This window comes from Thrips palmi, unplaced genomic scaffold (assembly GCF_012932325.1).
Source record: "Thrips palmi isolate BJ-2018 unplaced genomic scaffold, TpBJ-2018v1 HiC_scaffold_6, whole genome shotgun sequence".
NCBI classification, from domain to species: Eukaryota; Metazoa; Arthropoda; class Insecta; order Thysanoptera; family Thripidae; genus Thrips; species Thrips palmi.
In genome coordinates this window covers 3,218,199-3,243,554 of record NW_023144633.1, presented here as the reverse complement: position 1 = coordinate 3,243,554, position 25,356 = coordinate 3,218,199, and the positions used below count along the sequence as shown (strand labels likewise).

Here is a 25,356-nt window from a genome sequence, read left to right as displayed (position 1 = left end):
TAGGATGCATTTATTCTCTCTCAAAAGAGAATGAATGCTGAAGCTATTGCTAGTTTTAAACCCGGTCTCCTGTCCGGTGTAAGGAAGTTAGCCAACAACCTTGGGCAAAGCCAAAGTCAGGCTCAAAATCAGAATGGGCGGAGTCCTACAACAAGTGCTGAGGAACATGAAAGCGATGGGAAAGTCAAGACAAAACTTATGTCTATGTGGAATAACATGAAGTATGGTAAGTGTAGTGGTCACCATTTTGCTATGATTCATCCCATGAATCGTGCTGTTTTGTTTTTCACAATCGCAATTGTTTGATTTTAAAATTATTTGTTTTGAAGGATGGACCGTGAAAGTAAAGACAAATTTCTCCAAGGATTACCCTGTGTGGCTTTTAGGACGATGTTATCATCGGAAGCTTGACGATCCTTTAGATGATACTACAGCTATTGCATGTAGTGAAGATATGCTTACTGTTATGGACTGGGAGGGTATGGAAGGTTTTCGATTGGATTTCCAAAGTCGTTTGTGGCTCACATATCGTCGAGAGTTCCCTATTTTAAATGGATCAAATTTTACATCTGATTGTGGCTGGGGCTGCATGTTGCGTAGTGGACAGATGCTCCTGGCTCAAGCTCTTGTTTGCCATTTCCTTGGTCGAGGTAAGTTCTCAAATACCTAGGCTTGTAAACTTACATGCTTCATCATCATGAATTCAAGTGACCCCTCATGTTTTCGTTTCAGACTGGCGATGGCGCCCAGAAGATCCCTGCGACTCTGGTGATATGTTTCGGAGGGAAAAAATACATAGAGCAATCATTAAATGGTTTGCTGACACTCCCAAGCCAGTGAGCCCATTTTCGATTCATACCCTAGTACGGCTTGGAGAAGATTCAGGAAAGAAGGCAGGTGACTGGTATGGACCAGGCTCTGTGGCACATTTGTTAAGGTACGTATGGCTTTGGGTGTAGCTTTGTCAGTTAATGTTCTTAGAATGAGAAATAGCCTTAGTTAATTTCTATTTTTCCTTTGTCGTGTAAAGGATGGCAGTGAAGGCAGCAGCTGAAGAAAATGATGAGTTTGAAAGGTTGTGTGTCTATGTAGCACAAGACTGCGCAGGTGTGTAATTAAAGCATTCTCTTTTCTTTATGTTTTTCACTCTTCACGGATATTAATATGAGTTTTCTTTGGTTTCACAGTCTACCTCCAGGATGTGATAGATGAATGTGAACAAAGTAGCAGTGACGGGAGAGGACAGCATTCATCCAAGAATTGGAAGTCGGTCATTATATTGGTACCAGTACGATTGGGTGGGGAAAAAGTGAATGCAATTTATGCTCCTTGTCTCACATCATTGTTGACACTGAAGCATTGCATTGGAATTATTGGTGGAAGACCAAGACACTCTCTTTATTTTGTTGGCTTTCAGGGTATGTTTTAGTTTTTGCCTTTTCTTCTTCTTCTATCATAAAGAGTCTAATTTCTAAAGTTTTTTTCTCTCTTCAAACTTATTTTAGAAGACAAGCTCATTCACTTAGATCCTCACTACTGTCAAGAACGAGTTGATGTGTGGCAGCCAAATTTTCCTCTTTCCTCATTTCATTGTCGTTCTCCTCGTAAAATGAACTTATCCAAGATGGATCCTTCTTGTTCCATTGGCTTTTACTGCAGGACAAGAGAAGATTTAGAATTCTTTGTGAAAGATGTGAAAAAGGTATGCTGTTACTCTTAAATAACTAATTTGTCTCATTGTTGTGGAAGATCTTGTGACTTACTTTACTTTGTTCTTATTTTGCAGTGTCTTGTAGCTCCCAACCAGAAATCTGAGTATCCAATGTTTGTGTTCAGTGATGGACGTAGCCGTGACACTGTCCATGTACCTAGACTGAATATTCCGGATGATGATAATATTGTTGGGTTTGACAGCGACAATGATTTGGAATGTGAAGAGTTTGAAATTTTATGATAAATTTCTTATGGTTAAAACTACGGAGAGATTTCTGTAGCATATTTCAATCATTATGAAGTCAGGTAGGACAACACAACCAGCCAAGCAGGATATGAGCACAGCTCAAGCCGTTTTGTTCAGACAAATGAGTGAACCATTCTATTAAATCAATACCTATAGATACAACCGTGCCCAACTTTAATTGGCTGAGTAAAATCACGCTCTGGTTAAAAGTTTTCAATGAAGGAACTGAAATTTTATTATTTGAGACTGGTTTACGAAGTGAAACTTAGAAGTGGTCACAAAGCAATGAGATCTGCATGAGATTTTTGTCTATTTTTTCTTTCCCATTTGAGTCATTTGCTGTTTCATCTCTTGTAACATGATTAGGATTCTTTTCAACTTTGTAAATAGTAAATTTCAATTTAAACTCTTTAAGTGTTATATGTTCATATTTATATCTCACTCTTCACTCATACATAAATTGAGTGCAAATACCATACACAATTGATCTCAAAAATAACATTTAAATAAATTCCCCTCCATCAGCTGTGAGGAAAAACCAGGGTTTTAGAGCTAAGTGACAGTAACTGACATTTATCATATATTTTCTAAATTATCCTATTTAATCCTAGATGTTTGTGCTATGACTTTAAGAAACCTAAAGAAAAGGTTCTGGTGTGTCTGATCTGATTTATCATGTCAGGAGACAACTGTTTTGTGTCATAATTTATATGAAGTGGTTGTGCAATATTTGTGCAATACTTGTTAATATCTTAAGTTATAAATGCTGACTTACAATTTGTACAGACTTCACTTTCATCTCTTTGGTGAAATAGAAGTTTCTCGAGCAAAAGTTCTCTTTTGAAAGTGCTCTCCGAGTCACGCTCTCAAATATTTCAACAAGACATGGAGAAATACGAATGTATGGAATACGCCCTGTCATGATGTGTTGAATAAGATGTAATATTTTTCTGTATGTTACCGGGTGTAAATTTGTGGGAAGAGATCCACAGTACTTACTTCTTGGTTTGCTTAGTTTAAGTAACAAAGCTTAAACCATGAAGGAAATTAAATATCTAGAAATATTTCTAACTTGTGGAGAAGTTTGCTAGTTTGTGAGTGCATTAGTTGTGTGAACTGAAGGTAGTGTGTCTTACCTTATAACAGATGCTATTTTAGTGCTTTCTTTTACTATGTTTCTTTATCATGGAAGCTAATGTGTCTCTGAAAATCAGCCTTTTTGCATGTGATAGTGTAAAAAGTCTGCTATTTAGTTAACTTCTGTTACTTAAAAGAAATAGCCTCTGTGATTTTGATGTGTGAAGATATTTAGTTTGTACACTCCTAACTTAACTTGTATTATTTCATACGTAGTTGTTCTTTTAGAAGTCAAACACTTGACTGTTGTTACTTTAGCTTTATTTTTGTGGACAAAAAGTTTTAATATTTCAAGACAAGAAACCATCGTATCTATTAAATGTTCCTTTTTGTAAACTTCGATATGGGTTGAGCTTTAACTAACTGTAGAACATAAAATTTGTGATGATGAACCAATGATTTATGCTGTAAATTGCATGTAGAATTGATACTATTTTGATGTGTGAAAGTAGGACGCTATTAGCCAACTCACAGGTTTGATTATTGGATCAAACTAGGAGGCTTTTAATTTTAGGTTGTGTATCTACTATAAATTGAGATTTCATGTTCTTATGGTGTAATATGTTTTACCACAAAGCCGGGTACAATTTTCTCGCATAAATATTTGAGTGACAAGGCAATGATTATCATCTTTATTTTAATGTGATGTTTCATTGGAAGATAGAAATCTTAGGCCATACTCAAAAATCGATTGTCCGTTTTTTGTTTTTAAATTCAAGCCCTTGATTGATACTTTATCCTCAATGTTACTTGACTGTGCCATCTATCTTTTGGATTACCAACAGCATTAAAAGTGTAACGCTCTTGTGCAAGGGCTGTTGATTTTGTAACCACCCAGTCTTATCATGTGATTTAAATTTTTTTTTCATATTATTTGCAGAATCTCATAATTTGTAAGTGAACACAACCAGATATGGTTTATTGCTCGTGCAAACTGGGAATCGTTTGCCTAAAGCATCTGCCTATTGTGCCTTATGCTGTTTAATTAATTTATTTTTTTCTACAATGCATATAGTGCAAAGAAACTTAACTTGCTGCCTCATCATACCATTCATTGTCTGGTACATAAGTTCCTGTAATTACTTTGTTCACATTTTCATTATTGGAAGTCATATTTTCTTTGGATTCAGAAGCCACATCCAAGTGAGTAATGAAGAATGCCCTTGCCTCTAGTATTTTCCTTTGGCAGTCAGAAAGTCATGACATAACTAATGTCTGTTAAGCAAGGTGAATGCAAAGACTGGGGTCGTTTGTGTAGTGACTCTTTAAGAAGCATTCGCATGATGACACCTCTCTTAGCATTTGCAAGCTGTTTCTGTGAAAACAGCTCACTGTCTTTACAGAAAGATTGTATTATTTTATTGTTTTGTTTTTCTCTCATTAAATGTACATGGCATCAAACATATAGCCAATTTTATTAAGACCACTTTCACAATGATATAAACAGATAGATACAAAGACAGATACAATATCAGTTTACCCGCATAAGTTTAAAGCGTCTTTGAGTTAATAAATTTTACAAAATGAAACAAAGATTAAAAATCTATAAATTTCTTATAACAAAATATCAGTGTCACATTACATCTGATTGGAATGCAGTAAAAGTGGCATTGATCTTAAAATTGCAGCACATTAATTGTCTTAGTTGTTTTGTCTTATGAGTAATTAAAAGGCTTGAATGCCTGTTATTGCACGGCCCAAAATGAGGGCATGAACATCGTGAGTCCCTGGGTAAAAAAGGATTCATTCATGTAAAGACAAACACCACACAAAATTATAAATAAAGCCATCAATATAATGAATGTCATTTACCTTCATATGTGTTCACAGCTTCTAAATTCATAGAGTGCCTGATAATGTGGTACTCATCTGAAATACCGTTTCCTCCAAGCATATCACGGGCAACTCGGGCTATTTCCAATGATTTGCCACAGTTGTTTCGTTTGACGATAGAAATCATTTCCGGAGACAACCTGATTTTCATAAAAGATTTGGTGATTTGACAAGACAAAAAAAAAAAAAAATTAAAATCACTCCAAGTGTATACTTACTGTCCCTTATCCTTCAAACGCCCCAGGTGTAAACATGTTGTGAGACCAAGGGTTATTTCAGTTAACATGTCTGCCATCTTTTTCTGCATTAATTGAGTAGCAGCTAGCGGTCGACCAAACTGCTGTCTATCAAGAGTATATTGTCGGGCTGTCTTTAGACAAAATTCAGCAGCACCCAGGACACCCCAGCTGATTCCAAAGCGAGCATTGTTGAGGCATGAAAACGGTGCCTGCAAAGTAATTATTGCATGAACAATATTTTAGAATCAGATAGGAACAAATATTATTGTTCTACAATAATACTACATACACCCATTCCTTCGGCACCAGGAAGCATGTTCTCTTCAGGAATTTCTACACCATCCATGAGAATCATTCCAGTGGGCGATGCTCTCAAAGAGAACTTTCCCTCGATCTTTGGTGTGCTGAGGTTTTTAGCATTGTTGCGCTCTATTAAAAATCCTCGAACTTTTCCATTTTCTGTTTTAGCCCAAACAAGGACTACATCTGCTATCGGGGAATTAGATATCCATGTCTTGCTACCCGTTAGTGTGTACGTTTTCTTTTCCTTGTTATAGGTGGCCTTTGTTTCCATTTTTCCAATATCACTGCCATGGTTAGGCTCGGTCAAACCAAAACATCCAATAATTTCACCTTTGGCTGAAAAGTAAAACAAAAAAAAATTAAGAATTGCAAAACAAAATTCAAATAGGTGGCCTGAATTAAACAGAAACTGTCAGCATATTATACATAAAAATCATACCCATTCCAGGAAGGAACTTATCCTTCTGTTCTTCAGATCCATAATGGTAAATTGGACCCATCACAAGCGATGACTGAACACTCATAGTTGAGCGATAGGCACTATCAACTCTCTCAACTTCTCGTGCTAGAAGACCATAAGCTACAGAAGATACTCCAGCACATCCATATCCTTGTATAGTTGAACCCAACAATCCCATAGATCCCATTTCTCTCATAATCTGTTTGTCGTAGGCTGAAAAAAATCCAAATGTGATCATCTTGATGCATTACTGTACACATATAAAGTCACATTTACTTACTTTCATTTCGGTTTGCCTCAAGTACACGGGGCATTAATTTTTCTTGACAGTAGGATCGGCATTGGTCCCGTACAATAATTTCCTCCTCTGTAAGTTGTGACTCAATGTTCACTGGATCTTCCCAGTCAAACTTCGGACCTGAAAATTTCATTAATAAAAATTTAACAGCCACTGTGCTGTGCCATTAAATTCTAATTTCATAGAAAACATTATTCGTAAGATCACTCATACAGACCCTTAGATTTACCGGCCGATGCAAAACCTTATCAGAATGTTAAGAAATTAAACAAAAGTACACAAGTGTTGTGCAATACATTGATGTGCAAGGGCACTTAATAATTTTGAAAACACATTTTCAAGGTAACAGATAAATGACTTTCCAACAAGAAATTTGAACATTTTATTTATTGTACTAAAATGAAAGAAAAGTCTCGAGGGGAACATGTCGAAATTCGGAAAGTTCTGAATGGAAATTTCCTATTTACCGAGTCAGATAACCTCTACATTTCCAAGGATACATCTCGTCGCCCCTTTAAAGATGCCATTTAGCCCGAAGCGCACTTTCACGTTGCTCAGGAGGGACGCATTGAACAGAGCCACCGCCGACGCCATGTTGTCAACTGGACGATCCCGTTCATTCGCGTCCAATTGAAGAAATTTGTAGGGCCGGTTGGGTTGTCCTTGTCGTCTGCGTCAGGCGAGTCCGCAGAGTCCCCCCTCCCTAGTCAACAGCTGATAAGCGAAAACATGTCAACAACTCAGAGTCTCTTAGCGAGTGGTGTATCTCAGCATCTCACGGCGCTACCCAGCGCCTCAGAGCAGCGGAGTATCAGCGCTGCACGCACGACTGTCCTCTTCCGGTTCCTATTTCCCTTTTTTTCATTTTCCGCTTTTATTTTTCCCGAGGCCGTTAAACGCTGTCTGTGGAATTTAAGCAAAATGTGATCGGAAAACGTATCTACCCTCGACAGGCCACTCACAAAAATAGATATGACGGACGCGGGGCTGACGAAACAACACAAATAAACGACATCAAAGAAAATGAGACGAGTGGTCGAGGGGGAAGACTGCTGGCGGAAGGACTGCCTAATGCCCAGGCGCAGTGTTCCCCGAAAAGTTGGCAAAAGGGCCCTAACCAAAACACACCGGTTTGTTTCGACGGGGCTCATCGCATCCTGCCCACTACGGTGGTGGGCAACTTCTCGCCACAGCGGCCGCTGCCTACTATTCAGGCGCAGCGAGTCACTAGACGCCGAACAGAACTGAGAGTTCGTCCGTGAAGTCAACATTGAGAGTCGCTGTCGCGCGGAGTAGCGATCGCTCCAAAGCCCCCCCGGAAGGCACGCGGCCATTTCGACAGCTCGCGGAAACTCAGCAGTTTGATTGATTCCGAGCGGTACTTCGTCGCTGAGTCTCTCTCGCACCGCGACGGAGCGCCTCGCGTGTGCGAGGGAGGCAGAGCGACGAGGGCTCTGTTGGGAATGGAGCTGAGTCCGCCCCCGAGGCGTATTATCCATTTCCCGTTCGCCAGCGACAATCCGAATCCAACACCCAGCCCTAACCCGGGGCCGTGCCGTGCCGTGCCTTGCCGTGCCCGCCAGCGACCGCAGGCAGCCAGCAGCAGACGGATTGCGAACTCCGCTCGGTCTCTCTCACACCCCTTCGCAACGCCCTCGAGTGCGGGGGAGACAGCGGCGAGGCGAGGGCACGGCTCGGAATCAGTCTGCGGCCCGCCCTTCCCCCAGCGGGCTGGGTGCCTGGATTTGCGGCCAGGGCGAATTTGATCGGGTGAATGCTCCCAGCTGCCTGCAGCGCTGTAGCCGCTGCCGGCTGGTGGCGCCAACAACAACTTCTCGGATTGGTTCGCCTTGAGGCTGCTTGAGGCCGCTCAAGGCGTTCTGGGGGTGCGCTCCGTTTGGCGCCGGTCTCCGTTTGCTGAGACACTCCACCTCCGCCGCGCCGCCGGAGAGCTGTTTTCTGTTTTGCCGCTCGTCCGTGCTCGCCCGCCTCCGCAGCGACCGAGAGCGAGGCGGAGCGCGGAGAGCCGGGCTTAGCTCCAGGAAAGGAAGGAGAGCGAAGAGAGGAGAGCCCGGGAAAGCGGCGGGGCCTGGCTGGCCTGGCGCTGGGGCGATGTCCTGTGACCCGCAACCAGCTCCTGCTCCTCATGCAGCATGCCCCCGACATCCTCCGCCCCGCCGAGCGTGTAGAGTGCAGCGAGGCAGCTGGCGAAAACGGCAGCGGCACCGCGACGCACCGCACCGCGGCGAGGAAGGGTCACCGCCCACCCTCGCTCTCCCCCTGCAGCTAAATTTGCCTCCGCGTCGCGGCGTCGCCACTGCGTTGCCGCTTCGATTCATTTCCCATCATCCCCCAATCCACCCCTCGGCTCGCTCGGTCCGCCGCGCAGCGCCATCACCGCGCCGCCAGCGCGCGGCCCGGCCCGCGGCCGTCCGTGTGACCCATGACGGCTCCGGCCACGCTTCGCCGCCACGCCCCGCCCGCCACGCTCCGGTGCGCGGCCTGGCAGGCCTGGCAGCCTCTGGCCGGCACGGCCTCTCCGGCGCGGCCAGCACAACACGCGTATCGCGGCTCATCTTTCCACCGTCCCGAGCATCGCATCCTGCATGTCCCGCCCTAGCCGCACGCCCACCTGCCCTTCCCTGCCCGACGTCCTGCGCGTCCTGCGCCCGCCGACGGAACCATTAGGTTCCGGAGGGTGTGTCTCTCTCGCACCCAGACGGGCCGCCCCGCGAGCGCGAGAGAGACAGAGCGATGAAAGCGAGCGCTGCCGGGGGCCGTGGGCCTCGGTGCGCATCAGCCGGACGGAGGTCCCACACCAGGCACTCGATCGAGTCGAGTCGAGCAAGGCTTCACCATGCCACGCCGCGGCCGGCCGGTTTGGGCCTCACAAACGAATTCCTCCAGTATTTCTCGGGGGGGCACTCCGACCCCGTTCCCCGCCAACGTCGTCTTCACAGTGTAGGCGAGGCCCTCCAGGGCCTCCAGGGGCGGCGCCGACCCGCGACTCGCGTCCCGGCTCCGCTCCAGCTCCGCTCCAACGGCGGCGACGTGCCGCAGTGCACCGCCGCTGCACACTCACACCGAGAGTCGCCTCGCAACCTGTCTCTCTCGCACGCATGGGGCGTCCCACATAGGAGTGAGTGAGACAGAGCGACGAAAACGACTCTCAGTCTGCTGGGGGGAATGTAGAGCCGCGAACCGTTAGCGCCGTTTGACCTTTGTGCGGCATTTGATTCCAGCCGGATGATGGATACGGCGACGCGAACCCGACTTCATTATACGCAGCGATAGTGCGAATAGTGGAACTGTGAATACGGTAGGGCCGCGGGGCGCGGGGGAGGGGGAAGGGTGGAAAGGGTTGGCGCCCGCAGCCATTCCAAAACAAACCGAGCTGTCCGGGACGGGAAGCAGAGGGCCGATTCCGAGCATCGCTCTGTCTCTCTCGCACTCGCGGGGCGTCGCGTGCAGGTGCGAGAGAGACAGCGCGACGAGAGCGAGCGGGGCCCCCTGGCGAGTGATTCCGGCCGACAGGCGGCGGGGCGGCGAGGCCCCACGTGGGGCTGCCGTGCGGCCACGCGGCCATGCGTGCCAAAGTTATTTCGGCCAAAAGTCAAAACGCGGCGCCGCGCGCTCTCTCAAACACAATATTGGTTGTGACGCGCCGCCGCGGGCCGCCTCTCTGCTGTCGTCTCTCTCGCGCCCGCAGGTGCCCCGGGGGCGTGCAACAAGGATGGACGGTTCGATGAGCCCGGGCCCGGGCCGTGCATCGGAAATAGAAAATGAACGCCATGCGACTCACGGTTGGGGCTTTCCCGGCGCCTCCCCCAGCGCCACCCCAAAATAAAATGGCCCTCTATGAGGTCCTCGCGCGTCCCGTCCGCCGACCGCCGCGGCCGAGGCCCCCGCCGAGCCCCCCAGAGGCGAGGCGGCCAGGCGGCCAGGCGGCCAGGCCCCCGCGACGGCCACGACCTCGGCCACGACCCCGCGGGCTGCGAAGCGAGCCGAATCGCCGAGGTGTGACCCTTCTTCGGGCTTCTCGCAACGTCGGCCCGATTTTTCGATTTTTCGCGCACGAGCCGACCGAACCCTTGTTGCTTCGCCGTGCTCCGCGGCTCGCTACACTAGACAAACAGGCGGAGCGCGCGGCCCAACGGCACACTGTCCTCTGTCTCTCTCGCACCCCTACGGCGATACGGCACGCCCCGTGAGTGCGAGAGAGAGAGAAGCACTAGGGCCGGAGCCGGGCGGCACGGGTCGCGGGTCGCGAGGTCGGCGCGGGGATCAGTGGAGCGCGATGCTGATTCTGAAGAGGCGGTTTCGTCGCGCCGTCTCTGTCGCACTGTAGGGCGGTGTGCTGGGTGCGAGAGAGACCGAGGCTGCCAGGCGAGGCCGCGGCCGTCGCCGGGGCCGCGGCCGATAGCCCGCAGCGCGCTGCAGTTCGACGGGCAGGTCGCGGGCCGCGGGTCACACCCACACCGCGCGGCCTGGCCCGGCGGTTCGCCTTCGGGGCCTGGGGCCTTCGGCCGGCGATAGCGTCGACGGCGTGCTCCCGGCTCCCACGTCGCCGAGAAGAAATGCTACGGGCTTTTCGCGTTGCGCCGAGCCGCGGCGGTCACAGCGTTGCCATGGGAACAACGCCGCACTGTCCGCGGACGGGACGAATGGACGGGACGACGACGCCGCCGTCTAGAGATTCGCCCCGCCTTGCCCCGGTCCCCATCGCCGCACAGTGGGCCAGAAGACCGGTGGAGGCGGCCAAAACTCCGGACGCGTTTTGAGCTCCAGAGTCGCTAAATAGGACTCGGACCGAACGTGTGACCCCACCAATGGATTGCTCTCCGCACGAGGAATCCATTGGTGGGGTCACACGTTCGGTTCGAGTCCTGTTTAGGGACTCTGGAGCTCAAAACGCGTCTAGAGTTTTGTCCGCCTCCACCGGTCTTCTGGCCCACTGTGCGCCGCGGCCTCGGCTGCGGCACCCCCTTGCCTCGGCTTGAAACGAAAAAACAAATTAAAAATAAAACTCCAGCACGCGCCGCGCCGCGAAAGGTCACGCCGCCGTTTTCACCTCTCTTTCCGTAATTCCTCCCATTTCCGGACGATCCAATCGTCCTCCTCGAGTTGGCGGACGGGCGGCCTTCGCGCCTTCGTGTCGCAGACGCGGTCGCAGACCGTTTCGCTAATGGCGAGTTTGAATAATAATAAACAGTCATTTTCAGCGACGCTGCTGGTGTATAGTGCTTGATGGTGGCGCGACCTGGCAGACCTGGCAGACCTGGCAGCGGGGCCGGAAGGGTGGCAACACTGCGGACCGGACTTGTTACGAATGAGAGGAAGGAGAGAGGGAGAGAGAGAGAGAGAGAGAGAGAGAGAGAGAGAGAGAGAGAGAGAGGAGAGAGAGAGAGAGAGAGAGAGAGAGAGAGAGAGAGAGAGAGAGGGACAGGCTCCGGAGGAGTACGGACGAGGGCGTGGGGCCGTGTGGCCGTGTAGCGCCGTGGGGGCGAGCACGGCGAAGCACGGCGAGTATAGCGAGCAGCCCACCGAGTGCTCGACCACTTTTCCGTCGCGACATCGCCGCGTCCACTTTTCAATAATCTCTCGCGCACTTTCATTTCACTCTTCCAGCCAGCCAGCCAGCCAGCAGGAGCAGCAGAGCGCCATCTTTTCTTTTTCGCAAAAATTGCCGCGCCGCGTATGAAAAATTCAGGCTGACGAGCAAGCAAAGCGCTGCCGCCGCGCCGCTAAATGGCCTATCCATTATGAATGAGACGGAAAAAGTGGAAGGGTAGTCCACATTTACACTGCCGGTGTGGCCGGTGCACAGTGGTGCACCTGAGTCACCTCCTCGCCCCGCCTCGCCTCGTTGGCGAGCGGCGACGGCGTCCGGGGCGGCAGCGCTCCCACCCCGTCTCCGCGAGTGCGACAGAGACCAACTCTCGAACCCTCGAACGCAGCCCAGGAGGAAGTGACAAAGGGAAAAGAAAGGACGAGGAGGACTTGCCCTACAGTGCTGCAGGCCCCGCAGTGCCCCGCAGTGCCCCGCAGCCACGCTCGGCAGCGCCCCGGCGCGACGCGCGACGCCGCGACGCCGGGAGGCAACCAAAACAGAAAACAACAACAACACAAAAATGAGACCGTCTGGAGTGTCTCTCTTTCTCGCACCTGGCCGGTACTCATCCCTTCACAGTGGGCCAGAAGACCGGTGGAGGCGGCCAAAATTCTTGACGCGTTTTGAGCTCCAGAGTCGCTAAATGGGACTCGACCCGAGCGTGTGACCCCACCAATGGATTGCTCTCCGAACGAGGAATCCATTGGTGCGGTCACACGTTCGATTCGAGTCCCATTTAGCGACTCTGGAGATCAAAACACGTCAAGAATTTTGGCCACTTCCACCGGTCTTCTGGCCCACTGTGCCCTGGCTTGAGACGCTCGGTGCGCCGCAGGGATTTCGGGACTTTACAAGACACGATCGGGATCGACCGGCCGAGACTTTCCGACTTTTCGCCCAAACAAACAAACAAACAAACAAACAAACAAACAAACAGACAGAACAGACAGACAGACACGATTGCGGCCCCGCATCGCGGAAGTGCGTAACAGGTTGCCCAAATACTTTTCACACGCCCAAAGGCCGACGGGCCGAAGCCGTCGAGCACACACATTAGTCGCGAACAGCGTTCGCACACGAAGCCGCCTCGCGCACGCTCGGGCACCTTGCCGTCGGCGGGCCGATGTAACTGAAGCGATCCGTCCGGGGGCAGCCGGGGGCAGCCCGGGGGCGTATACCGGGAAAAAGGGGGCGGGGAAAGGGGGAGACGATTGGCCTTTGTTTCACGCCCCTGTTCGCCCCATTCCTTTGTTCTTACCTAAACAGAGGCGCCCCGTTCCAGGACTGCCGGCCGACAGCGCCGCTCTGAAAACGGCGCTCTGCAACGCCGCTCTGAAAACGCCGACCTGGCCGGCGGGAGATTGGGATGCACGGGGAGGCTCGGCCGGGTAGCTCAAGCGGCAGACTCATTTCGAGCTCTGCTTTCGCTGCATGAGTGCGAGAGAGACAGGACGATGAGAGTGCTCGGAATGAGTCGGCTGCGGCCGCCGCGGCAGCCTCTCGGACGTGCGTGGTGCGTTTGAGGCATGGAGCCCGCGGGCGTCCTTCCCAGTCCTTCCAGTGGCGCGTTTAGAGCCCCCGCACGGCCCTTTGGTGCCTCTCTGGGAGCTCTTGTGGGCCTCGCACAGTGGGCCAGAGGACCGGTGGAGGCGGCCAAAACTCCAGACGCGTTTTGAGCTCCAGAGTCGCTAAATCGGACTCGAACCGAACGTGTGACCCCACCAATGTATTCCTCGTTCGGAGAGCAATCCATTCGTTCGGTTCGAGTCCCATGTAGCTACTCTGGAGCTCAAAACGCGTCTAGAGTTTTGGCCGCCACCACCGGTCTTCTGGCCCACTGTGCCTCGGCGAGCAGGCCGAGCGCGCGGCCCTCCGGGGCCCTGGAGCGCGGTGCCCGGCCTGCGCGGCGCGGCCGTCGTGGGGCCCTAGGGGCCCGGGCCCGGGCCGCGTCCTACACTTGCCCTTGCCAAAGCCACGTGTACTTCCCCCTCCCTCCCCCTTCCGCTGGACGCAAACACCTCGGTGTACCTCCGTCCGGGCCGCGGTGCCGCGGTGCCGCGGGGCGTCTGTCTCTCTCGCACCCATACGGGACGCCGCACGAGTGCGAGAGAGACAGAGCGACGAGGCTGGCTCTCCAGACAAGGACGGCGGGGAGGTGAGCGGCCGCGGTGCCGCGGTGCCGCGGGGCGTCTATCTCTCTCGCACCCATACGGGACGCCGCACGAGTGCGAGAGAGACAGAGCGACGAGGCTGGCTCTCCAGACAAGGACGGCGGGGAGGTGAGCGGCCGCGGTGCCGCGGCGCTGTGCCTCGGTGCCTCGCGCACCGCCACCTCGGCCACCTCGGCCACCTCGCCGCTTGCTTTGGGCCCCACGGCCCCACGGCCCCACCTGCTTTGCCCGGCCCTAAGTGCTCGTCAACGTCGTCAACATCCTCTCGGTCACGCTGCCTGCCTCGCGGCCCTCGGCCCGCCTGAGCTGCGTGCTTCGTGCTCGCCGTGCACGCCGTGCTTGCTACACCGCCGCCAAATTTGACTGCTGCAAGGCGATTGCTCCAGCGGGTGTCGCCGTCGGCTGTCGCGGTCGGGAGACGTCCGCCGGAAGCAGTTCATGTCGTTGAAATCGCGAAGTGAAAAGGCGAGCACTGGGTGGGATCCGAACCCGGGCTGTGATGATGCTTCACTTTGCTTTTCTTTGTTACATTATGGTTCAGTTAATTTTTTTTGTGTTGTGAGAGGGAGGATAGTAGTAGTATTGTGGTTCAGTGTTGTCAGTTTGAGTTATATTCGAGTGTCAAACGTTAATAGTTAATTAAGTCAGTTAATGAAGTCATACATATTTTGAGTTGTGTGTAAGCTTAAGTAGTTCTCGTAAAGTCAGTGTCTTGTCATACTGTTAGAATTAAAGTAAGTGTTGTTCAACTCTTGTCAACCTTGTTATCTCTACTTCAGTAATTATCAGTTATCAATCGTGTATTGAGTTTCTGTTGTTGCTTGTTAACAATTAATGTTGCGATCTCAGATTATGAAATGTTCAACCTTTTATGTACTGTAACCTCCATTGTCAAATACTAGTCCTATCCTACTGCGTCATCGTGTAAATTGTAAATGTCAGTTGTGAGTGATTTTAAACATAAAGTAACAAGGGGGAGGATGTGGTGTATGGTCACGGCCTCCTAGATGGGGTTGTCTGAAGTTAGTAAGAATCATGTATACCTTGTCATGTCAGTCTTGTATGGTCTTCGGATCAAGCAGTTCAGTTGAGTTCTGTACGTCAGTCAGTCAAGTACAGTTCTGAATACACAGTCTATGGAGCACCATCTTAGTCTTGATTATTCCAACGACTCCATCCTGAATCCAAGGACATCTTCCTTATCCACCAACCAACACCAAACATGATATTGGCGCTATCAGGGCAACAAATGGGAACTTTGATTTCGACATCGGTAAAGTGCGGGTGGCGGCCGTCATCGTCGGCGTGCTGCAATGATGCTCGCCTTCCGCGCTAACTTTTTCCATTTCCCGTCGAAGTAAAAGGCAAAGTAAAAGGTGCGCGGTCGAGTCGGACACGCCGCGGCGCCGCCTCACAGTGGGCCAGAAGACCGGTGGAGGCGGCCAAAACTCTAGACGCGTTTTGAGCTCCAGAGTCGCTAGATGGGACTCGAACCGAACGTGTGACCCCACCAATGGATTGCTCTCGGCACGAGGAATCCATTGGTGGGGTCACACGTTCGGTTCGAGTCCTGCTTAGCGACTCTGGAGCTCAAAACGCGTCTGGAGTTTCGTCCGCCTCCACCGGTCTTCTGGCCCACTGTGCGCCTCGGAGACGGGCCCTTCCCTTCCAGGCCCTTCGCCCTTCCAATTCGCCGCTTCGCCGGTCGGCCACTTGGCCACCACCGCGCCGTTGTTCCAAAACGGTACAGAGGTGGGCGGGGCGAGGCGGGCCGCGGAGGGTACGCGCGGGGCCGCCAGCGCGCTTGCATGTCCCGCGAAAACGGGGCACGCCGCCTCGAAATCGGATTTGCATCGTGCGCGGCCCGGCCCGGCCCGGCCACGCCGGAGAGGCTGGAGAGACGCGAACACGGCGGAGAGACCGCGGCACGGCCGGCACGGCCCCATCATGGACAAGCAAGTCTCCCTGCATGTCGCCCGTGGCGCTCCCTCGTTCCGGCTCGGCTCGGCTCGGCTCAGTCATCGAGTTACTCGGCTCGGCTCGGCTCGGCTCGGCTCGGCTCGGCTCGGCTCGGACAGCGGAACCAAAACCGCAGCTGCGAGGCCTGCGAGGCCATAGCGGGCGGGCTGGCGGTCTGGCCCAGGGGCCAACTTACACTAGACGACCTGTTTCTTTTGCCCTCCACCCATTTTGCATTCGCCCGTTCAGCCGGTGGGCCAAGGATCAATCAAGGACTCGGGATACAACCGCACAAAAAAATACACCCACAGCGGTTTGTAGTTTTTCGTCCTGTACCGCACCGCCGTTGCCCCTTGCCCCCGGCCGGCGTAGGCAACCCCGGCGCCTGCAATCGGATCTCGTGATCGGGGTCAAAGAACGGCCTGGGCGAACTGCCGGCGCCTGACGACTAACGCCCGATGCATCGGCCGACTGCGGGCCGCGGTGCCGCCGTGCCGTGGCGGTGCCCTGGCGGTGCCCGTGGCGCATGGCGCGGCGCTACTGCTGCATTACCAATGCGATTCCCATCTCACTGTTAAAAATGTTATGAATTTTCATTACAAATATGCATTGAAAATTCATGAACGCAATTAAATTTCATAGCGGCCATAAAATTTCATAAATATAATGAAATGTCAGAACACATTCCATGAAACGTTATAATATCTCCTTGAAAAATCAAGTCTGCAATGAAACGTCAAGAAATTTGATGAAAAGTCAAAACGTGAAACTACAAATTTAGTGTGGTTCTGAAAATTTATAACCAAGATATAAAATTTCATGTCGGTCTTTGACTTGTGATGGGCAGGTTTTGATAGCTCTTACACTGATAAAAATTTTGTCGTAACTTAGCGACACATTTATTGCTAACTTTTTTAGCGACAAGATTTGTTGTGGAACAAATAGCTTGTTAAACCGTAGGCGTATTGGAACTAAGGGATAATTTCTCAACGACTAAATTGTAATAACGCACCAACAATAACACATCAACGACAAGTATTGAAAGTCCAAAAGGTATTTTGTAATGTCTGCGACAATATTCATAGAAAAATTTTGTCGCTAAATTTATTTAGCATGGTTTTTTAAACATTAGTAATTTCCCTATGACTTAGAAGAACAAAATAGATGATTATTCATAATTTGCTTTAATTGAGCAGATAATTGCAAAAGATGTTGTTTCCACATAAATTGTATCGTAAAGAGTGATAACAAGAATTTTGTCCTTCAACGACAAAATGTCGCTTACTAGACTCAACGACATTTGTTTCGCTTTGGTTCATGATGAAATTCTATGTTTTGGAACGACTAAATTTTCACTCATCTGATTATTTCTGTACAACCATTTTTTAACAGTGCACATTGCCCGGGTGGAAGGAACTTCAGGTTTGACTGAGTTTGAAGCTAATCGTGATTCGGAATATTCCTATGCTCTTCCCTGAGTAAATGTAGCGTGATAATATGAGTATAGTAAATCAAACGTCGCACCAAAAAAGAATTTTAGTATCATTTAACGCAAACTGTGGTCAATCCACTGCTCACATGGTGCGGCCTGTCAGCCACCTGGGCTCAAAGTCAGGTTTCAAGAAGCTGCCGCTAGGTGGCGCTCGGAGTGCCGTGTTCGTTCACTTGTAAGTTTTGCCTATCCATTGAAGTATAATCAATATTTTTTCAAAAGTTTATCCGTGGTTACCTAAGTGAATATCTACTCTAGACGTATGCTAAAAGTGTTAAACAAAATATTACTCTGAAGTCGAGAAAAACGCAGAACCATGTTGCGACTCGCTGGCGCCTACAGTCGGCCATTGGGTTAGGTCCAGCGAGAGCCTCCTCGTGATTGTGGTACAACTTGCCACCAACTCATCTCACTGAGTTACACTCTCGGTTAAGCTCTATGTCTAAGGTGGACTTAGCCCGCTTGCAATTTTTAGAACTGGTATTGAACTAAGAGTCAAGATACCGGTCGAGATTACATCACCCATTTATGAAATACAATACCACAATTGGAAATAAAATGTCAAAACTCGCATATGAATTTTCATTAACAATTAAATTAAGTTTCAAAACACTTTGCTATGAAATTTCATGGTGATTTTCTGCAATGAAATTTATTTCATTGCAGAAAATCGCCATGAAATTTCATAACAGAAAAGTGATAATAATTACATTAACATGTTATGAAATTTCAATCCGAATTTTTTAACAGTGTGTGCAACAGTTTCAGGTTCCACTTTGCTGCAGCTGCGCTGCCGCCGCTGGTGCGGTGCTGTGCGGGTTGTCTCATTGTCATGACAAAAGTTCCCAGCGGCGGGCGGGCCTGCGCGGGGGTGAGCGGGGCGGGGCGCACGGTGGGCCAGAGGCCGGTGGAGGCGGACAAAACTCCAGACGCGTTTTGAGCTCCAGAGTGGCTAAATGGGACTCGAACCGAACGTGTGACCCCACCAATGGATTGCTCTCCGAACGAGGAATCCATTGGTGGGGTCACACGTTCGTTTCGAGGCCTGTTTAGCGACTCTGGAGCTCAAAACGCGTCTAGAGTTTTGGCCGCCTCCACCGGTCTTCTGGCCCACTGTGGGGCGGGGCGGGGCGGCGAAGGCGGCGGTGCGGCCCCGCGCAACAGGGGCGTCCGTTACCCGTGCAACTCGTGCGTCTCACACCATTCGCTAACGGCGCATAGGCCGTACGGGGCCACACACACATACACACACACACACACAGAGAGAAAGAGAGAGAGAGAGAGAGAGAGAGAGAGAGAGAGAGAGAGAGAGAGAGAGAGAGTTTTTTTAGTTTTTACGAGAGAGAGAGAGAGAGAGAGAGAGAGACGGACACACACACACACTCACACAGAGAGAGAGAGAGAGAGAGAGAGAGAGAGAGAGAGAGAGACACACACACACACAGACGCAAGTGGACGCCGCCCTGACATCAAGATAGCCGTGTCAAGTAGTGTCGCTATAAGGGAGCCTCGACGCACGCGTCCCCGCTACGTAAAGGACCCATCCGCAGGTATACAGTGTACAGTACAGAGCGAAGCTTAAAGTGCACATGTACGTATACTCAGGACTCTGCAACTGTGAAAATCGAACCAAATTGTAGCTCACGAGGATAGCGCATTCGAGAAAGAGCAGCAAACACTGAACAGCGCAATGAACCAGTAGTGTTTGAGCCAGCAGCCCGCAGCTCGCGGGGCGACTGCTTTGGCAACCCGACCACCCGGACCACCACGGCGGCCTCGACCGCCAGCAGCAGCAGCAGCAGCTAGCCTCGTAAAAGGAAGCCCTGCCACAGCCCTAAAATGATGATAATAAAAAGAGGGCCGACCAAATGCCTGAAATAAAATCCGTGGCCGGCTCGGGAGGCCGCGAAGGCTCTGTCGGGCCTAACTCTGGCTGGATAGGGGCCGCCGGCCGCCGGGCCGGGCCCCCGAGCCTACTCTAATAGTGGGCTCGTCACGGCACTGTGGGCTGTGGGCCGAGCTGGGCCGCGCTGGGCCCGGCTCGGCTCGCCAGTGGTCGTCCTTGGGAGTGAATAGCTTCCTTATCAGGAATTTTTCGTGACGGAGCCTCCTCGGCCGGCTGCTCTGGCCGGGCCACAGTGTGCCGGCCGGGCGGCGTGGCGGCAGGGGGCCCACGCCGTTCTCTCTCTCTCGCTCTCCCGCACCGGCCGCCCCGTGAGTGCGAGAGAGACAACGGCGACGAAAACACCGCGTGCGTGGGGCCGCGGGGCGCTCCGTGCGGGCCTCACGCCTCGCATCACGCCACCCCGGCAATTAGCGACTCGAGGAAAACAAGGCGGGAAAACCCGGAAAAACCGGAATGCGGGTATTTTTACACGCGCACGGGGACCGTGAGGATTCGAACCCGGGCCAACTGCGTGCAACGCAGTGTTCCGTTCAACGAGACTAACTGCGTGCGTGTGCGCGTGTGTGAGTGAGTGTAGGTGCGTATATGCGTCCGCGGGCGCCTTTGTAGAACACGGCGCATGTTAAGTGAGGGGGGGGGAATAATTAAATCGTATTTTGCCGCGGAGAATACATCAGGACGGCCATTCCCATTATGGTGCGTCGCCGCGAGTCCGTGACACGTCGCAGACACGTCGCAGACACGTCGCAGACACGTCGCAGACACGTCGCAGACACGTCGCAGACACGTCGCAGACACGTCGCAGACACGTCGCAGACACGTCGCAGACACGTCGCTGGCCGGCGGTGCAACAACAGTGGTCCTTGGCACATTAATCCAGGGCTGAGTGGTGCGCCTGTGTGAGTGTGTGTGTGTGTGTGTGTGTGTGTGTGTGAGTGTGAGCGTGTGTGCGTGCCGTATCTGTCCGTCCGCCTCTGACATCTTGTAGAGAAGTACGCAAAAAACAGCGCATAATGTAACACATTAATTCGTCGTTTCTTTTTTGCGTCGTTCCTGGCGGATGAGACGCGGGATGAAGGCGGCCGGATCCAGAGGATCCGGAGGGTTCGCGATCCGCGTCCGCGAATTCGAGGCAAGCCGAGGGGCCACAGTGGGCCAGAAGACCGGTGGAGGCGGCCAAAAGTCTAGACGCGTTTTGAGCTCCAGAGTCGCTAAACAGGACTCGAACCGAACGTGTGACCCCATCAATGGATTCCTCGTTCGGAGAGCAATCCATTGGTGGGGTCACACGTTCGGTTCGAGTCCCATTTAGCGACTCTGGAGCTCAAAACGCGTCTCGAGTTTCGGCCGCCTCCACCGGTCTTCTGGCCCACTGTGGGGGCCGGGGCGGATGACTGTAATAAGGACGGAAGATGGACTCGGCAGGATGACGTCGCCGACTCCAGGCGGATGACTCCAGCAGATTGGCTGCCCTGCCTCCAGCCTCGCACAGCGAGCAGAGCGAGTGGGCTGACTCCGCGAGTCGCTCTGTCCGTCTCTCTCGCACCTGCACGGGAGACCGCGTGAGTGCGAGAGAGACGGAGCGACTCTGGGAATCAGTGAGCGGCAGCAGGGAGCGGCGCCATGACGCACCGCTCGCTGGAAGTGCTGGAGCCTGCTGCTGGGAGACGCTGGAAGACGCTGGAAGCACGCTAGGCGGGGCGAATCGCGCTGGGTATCACATCACCCGCTGGGTGCCTGGTACCTGGTACCTGGGACTGCGTACCCGGGTACCTTGCACCTAGCCAGCCTCAGCGCCTCAGCTTACCGAGCGCGAAAAAAAAGAAGATTCTAACGCCGTCGTTGTGGTTCCGAGTGGCGAAGCGGCAGCGCCTCCACCGCCAGGATAAACCTGTCTAATTCCCACCAGCTGCACGCCCACCCCGCCCCACCCCGCCCCGCCCCGCCCCGCCCCCCGCCCCGCCCCGCCCCGCCCCGCTGACGTCGCAGATACGCGAAATCCCGCGCCGATATCTGCCTGCAATAACGCTTATCTGGCTGCATGTCTAATCGCCAGGAAGACTGTGTCAGCCGCCGTGTCTGTCTCGATAGTCTCGGTGCCGGCGGGGACGGCTAGGAAGCTATCTAGGCACGGCCCTAGCAACAGGGCGGCCGGACAGACTGCCAGACAGACAGGCAGACAGACAGACAGACAGACTGACAGACTGACAGACAGACAGACAGACAGACAGACAGACAGACAGACAGACAGACAGACAGATAGACAGACAGACTGCCAGACAGACAGACAGACAGACAGACAGACAGACAGACAGACAGACAGACAGACAGACAGACAGACAGACAGACAGACAGACAGACTGACAGACAGACAGACAGACAGGCAGACAGGCAGGCGGAAATCTCCCTGAGTCTTGCGGCCGAACGCTGAACTGAACGCGTCAAGCCAGGCGGGCCGCCGTGCGAGCAGGCAACCGGCTGGGCAGTCGCGCGGGGGGTTGCCTATCCCGAGCTCGTAAGGGGCGCTGGGTGCCCGCACTGCGCGCATCAACAGGCTGGCTGCCTGGCTGGCCGGCTGCCTGCCAGCCTGCCTGTCTGCCTACCCGCACTGAGAATGAAAGAGTCATGATCATGACTAAGATTTTAGGCGAGGAATTTCTTACTACCCAAATTTGGGTGAGGAAGGTTTCCTCGCCCAAATTGGGTGAGGAAGGTTTCCTCACCCAAATTTGGGTCATAATACCATGGAGCCATATAGGCAGCTGATACACCCTTCCTCACCCAATTTTGGGCGAGGAAGCTTTTCTCACCCAAATTTGGGCGAGGATCATTTCCTCGCCCAAATTTGGGTGATAAAGTATACCTCGCCCAAAATTGGGTATTGATCATGACTTTTTCATTCTCAGTGCGGCCACCGGGTGTCTTCTGCTTTGTTGTTGTTGCTGCCTCTCGCTGCTCTGCCCCCAGTCGCTCTCGCCGCTCTCGATCTATATATACATATATGCCGCTCTCGCCGCTGTTGCCAGCTCCGGCTGCTGTGGCGTTGTTTTCCAGCGGCTATCGCCAAGAAAGAAAGACGCAGAGTTTATTTAGTTAGGTTTGAATAGGTTTGAGTGAGGTTAGTGAGGTTAGGTTAGGTCGGTGCTGCTTCCTTATTGTTCCCCTGCGGTTATTTGCGCCCAGAGTGACACAGAGTGTAGTTAAACTTATCAGCAGGAAGAGTAGCAATTAAAGTCGCCGGCGGCCAACGAGCCGAAGAGGGAAGGAGAGAGAGAGACACTTTTATGGTGCACCCTCATCTATGCACTTTGTCTGATTGTCGCTCGGCTGGCGGACGCGCCATGCGACAGACATCTCGCCAGACAACGCGACAGCGACATCTCGGCTGCAGTGTCGCGAGTCTCGCTGATGGCCGACTGTCGTAAGAGCTCTGGAAACTTTCCACCCGCACTAATTGTCTGTTTTTGGAAAGAAAAAAAATCCATGCAGTGTGTTTGGGTACCGTACACAGCCCATGCATTGACAGTCTATAATTAGCTGATTTGATAGTCGTCCAATCGGCACAGCTATTTTTACGGAACGCTTTCGTATTGGTCAAATTGGTCAAATCCGAAAACTGTCAGAATGAGAGAGTGCCGTTTTTGCAGGCGGCTGAAAGAAAAAGCAAACGGACTGTACGTCCCACAGTGGGCCAGAGGACTGGTGGAGGCGGCCAAAACTCTAGACGTGTTTTGAGCTCCAGAGTCGCTAAACAGGCCTTGAACTGAACGTGTGACCCCACCAATAGATTCCTCGTTCGGAGAGCAATCCATTGGTGGGGTCACACGATCGGTTCGAGTCCTGTTTAGCGACTCTGGAGCTCAAAACGCGTCTAGAGTTTTGGCCGCCTGCACCGGTCTTCTGGCCCACTGTGCGTCCTCTAGCAGCGAGTCATGCGGCATGGCAGACTCATTCCGAAGGGAGTCGCTCTGTCTCTGTCGCACTTACGTCCGTCGGAGAGAGAGAGACAGAGCGTGGAGGTCGCCGCAGTGCGCTGCAGTGCTGCAATCAATAAGATGCATAGTAATTGGCGAGGCTTCTAACAACGTCGTTAGCCGCCTGCAGACTGAATCCCGCGAGAGTCGCCGCGCTGTCTCTCTCGCACTCACGGGCCGCTCCGCAGGGGTGCGAGGGAGACAGCGCGAGCCTTTCGGCATCGCTCGGCTGATTACGGGACGTGCCCCTTTCTCTACCTTTCGACTCGATCAAAAAAGAAAGAAAACAAAACGAGTGAGACCGCGCCCCGCCCCCCCCCGCCCCGCCCGCCCCGCCCCAACCCGCCCCGCCCCGCCCCGCCCCGCCCCGCCCCGCCCCGCCTCGCCCCGCCCCGCCCCCGCCGGCCGCACGGCTAGAAACAACATTGTTTTCAGATTTGCCGTCCTGATTGGGATTCGCAAGCAGCCCCGGCAGCGCGAGAGCCGAGCCGAGCCGAGCGCACAGTGGGCCAGAAGCCGGTGGAGGCGGCCAAAACTCTAGACGCGTTTTGAGCTCCAGCGTCGCTAAATGGGACTCGAACCGAACGTATGACCCCACCAATGGATTCTTCGTTCGGAGAGCAATCCATTGGTGGGGTCACACGTTCGGTTCGAGTCCCATTTAGCGACTCTGGAGCTCAAAACGCGTCTAGAGTTTTGGCCGCCTCCACCGGCTTCTGGCCCACTGTGGAGCGCACGAACCACGAGGACCGAGAAAGAAATATGGTTACCCTGCTCTTGATCCATGCGCGCTGATCCGCTCCGCCGCGCGGTGCTCGCCGCGGGAAATCCTCAAAACGCGACCCTGACACTGTGAATTTTACATTTTACACCGGCCGCGCTCCGAGCGCCACGCTCGGCGAAAGGACTGAAGGGGGACGAGACGACGGGGCAGTGATTTACCATTAGTTTTATTGGTGCCTGGCGTGCCCACGGCGTGCCTGCGGCCGTCTAGCGTCTAGGTGCTGCTGGCACCGCGCTGGCACTGCCGGCCTCCATGGCCCCGATGGCGAGCCATCGCGCGGTACACTGTGATCCACTCGAGAACGAGGCAGCAGGCACACTGTCCAGCGCGGAACCGGCGGGAGAAAGACATTTACATTTCGAGCAGGATGACTTCTGCGGAAGGATCCCCCCCCCTCCTCTTTTCCGCCTCCGGCGATGCTTCACAATATTTTGGGCAATTGCCTCCAATTGCTTCAATCAGAGTGACCGCCTACTCGGCGCGCCTTCGAGCGCGTTGTGCGGGCTGTAGGGAGCACCAACTCACTGTAAAGCAATGAAAATAAAATAAAACCATGTTTTATTTTTCCGTAATTTTTTTTTGAGCTGAACAGCCATAGAGTAGCTGTTCCGTGCGCAGGTTGTGTAAAAAAAGCGCGCATTGATACCCCTGGAGGGACTCGAACCCTCAATCTTCGGTTTAGGAGACCGACGCCTTATCCATTGGGCCACAGGGGCTAGCTGGTTGCCCGAGCCGCCGCCGCCGTAGAGATACCAACACCGCGCCGCGGCTACAAAGTGGCGGTAAATTTAAAAAGTGACCGCCGTACCCCTGGAGGGACTCGAACCCTCAATCTTCGGTTTAGGAGACCGACGCCTTATCCATTAGGCCACAGGGGCTCGCCCCTTCCACTACCTGCTCGCCACGAAGCGCTCGCTGAGGCTGGCCGGCGCACGCTGCCACGGAGCGTGGCGCGGCCGCAGCTGCCGCCGTGCATACTCCACCCAGCCCTAAGGCCCCTGCCTGCCCTTTCACCACCACCACACACTGCAAAGAGAATCAGGGAAACTATTTATTTTTAAAAAGATAAAAATAGGCCCCCTTTTTGCTGTTATTTTCCCCTCGACGTGTGTGAAGCCGCGGCATCGGATCATGGATGACCTTTCCCTTTATTAGTGGAAACCACTACTCCCACCAGTAAATGACTCTAGGTTATCGACTCCTGCGGATCGGCACCGCGAGCGGCACGC

General features: G+C 52.6%; 2 protein-coding genes and 2 non-coding genes across 4 annotated transcripts; 1 reads left to right on the top strand and 3 right to left on the bottom strand.

Annotated features, from left to right (window-relative positions):
* Positions 1 to 30: 30 nt before the first annotated feature.
* LOC117651932 (cysteine protease ATG4D) lies at positions 31 to 4,498 on the top strand. Its single transcript, XM_034396544.1, has 7 exons — positions 31 to 226; positions 330 to 650; positions 733 to 937; positions 1,031 to 1,107; positions 1,188 to 1,418; positions 1,506 to 1,702; positions 1,787 to 4,498. The coding sequence occupies exons 1-7, from the start codon at positions 31 to 33 to the stop codon at positions 1,952 to 1,954; spliced, it is 1,395 nt and encodes a 464-aa protein (XP_034252435.1). The 3' UTR covers positions 1,955 to 4,498.
* Positions 4,494 to 6,932, bottom strand: LOC117651933 (glutaryl-CoA dehydrogenase, mitochondrial). Its single transcript, XM_034396545.1, has 8 exons — positions 6,731 to 6,932; positions 6,448 to 6,474; positions 6,213 to 6,350; positions 5,912 to 6,145; positions 5,459 to 5,808; positions 5,149 to 5,378; positions 4,910 to 5,070; positions 4,494 to 4,824 (listed from the first exon to the last, which is right to left on the bottom strand). Exons 1-8 carry the CDS (start codon positions 6,822 to 6,824, stop codon positions 4,763 to 4,765), a joined length of 1,296 nt encoding a protein of 431 aa, XP_034252436.1. The 5' UTR covers positions 6,825 to 6,932; the 3' UTR covers positions 4,494 to 4,762.
* Positions 6,933 to 24,770: 17,838 nt separating this feature from the next.
* Trnar-ccu lies at positions 24,771 to 24,843 on the bottom strand. Its single transcript has one exon. It is a non-coding gene; the product is annotated as a tRNA-Arg (tRNA).
* An 89-nt stretch (positions 24,844 to 24,932) lies between these two features.
* Trnar-ccu lies at positions 24,933 to 25,005 on the bottom strand. Its single transcript has one exon. It is a non-coding gene; the product is annotated as a tRNA-Arg (tRNA).
* Positions 25,006 to 25,356: the final 351 nt, after the last annotated feature.

What these genes read in the sequence shown, in the direction of transcription:
- LOC117651932 (XM_034396544.1), top strand. Translation starts at nt 31, where the DNA reads ATGAATGCTGAAGCTATTGCTAGTTTTAAACCCGGTCTCCTGTCCGGT. An exon ending in TTATTTTGTTGGCTTTCAGG is followed by an intron (nt 1,419 to 1,505) that starts GTATGTTTTAGT and finishes AACTTATTTTAG; the next exon opens with AAGACAAGCTCATTCACTTA. An exon ending in TTGTGAAAGATGTGAAAAAG is followed by an intron (nt 1,703 to 1,786) that starts GTATGCTGTTAC and finishes CTTATTTTGCAG; the next exon opens with TGTCTTGTAGCTCCCAACCA.
- LOC117651933 (XM_034396545.1), bottom strand. Translation starts at nt 6,824, where the DNA reads ATGGCGTCGGCGGTGGCTCTGTTCAATGCGTCCCTCCTGAGCAACGTG. An exon ending in TGAGGCAAACCGAAATGAAA is followed by an intron (nt 6,146 to 6,212) that starts GTAAGTAAATGT and finishes GATTTTTTTCAG; the next exon opens with CCTACGACAAACAGATTATG. An exon ending in TAAGTTCCTTCCTGGAATGG is followed by an intron (nt 5,809 to 5,911) that starts GTATGATTTTTA and finishes TTTACTTTTCAG; the next exon opens with CCAAAGGTGAAATTATTGGA.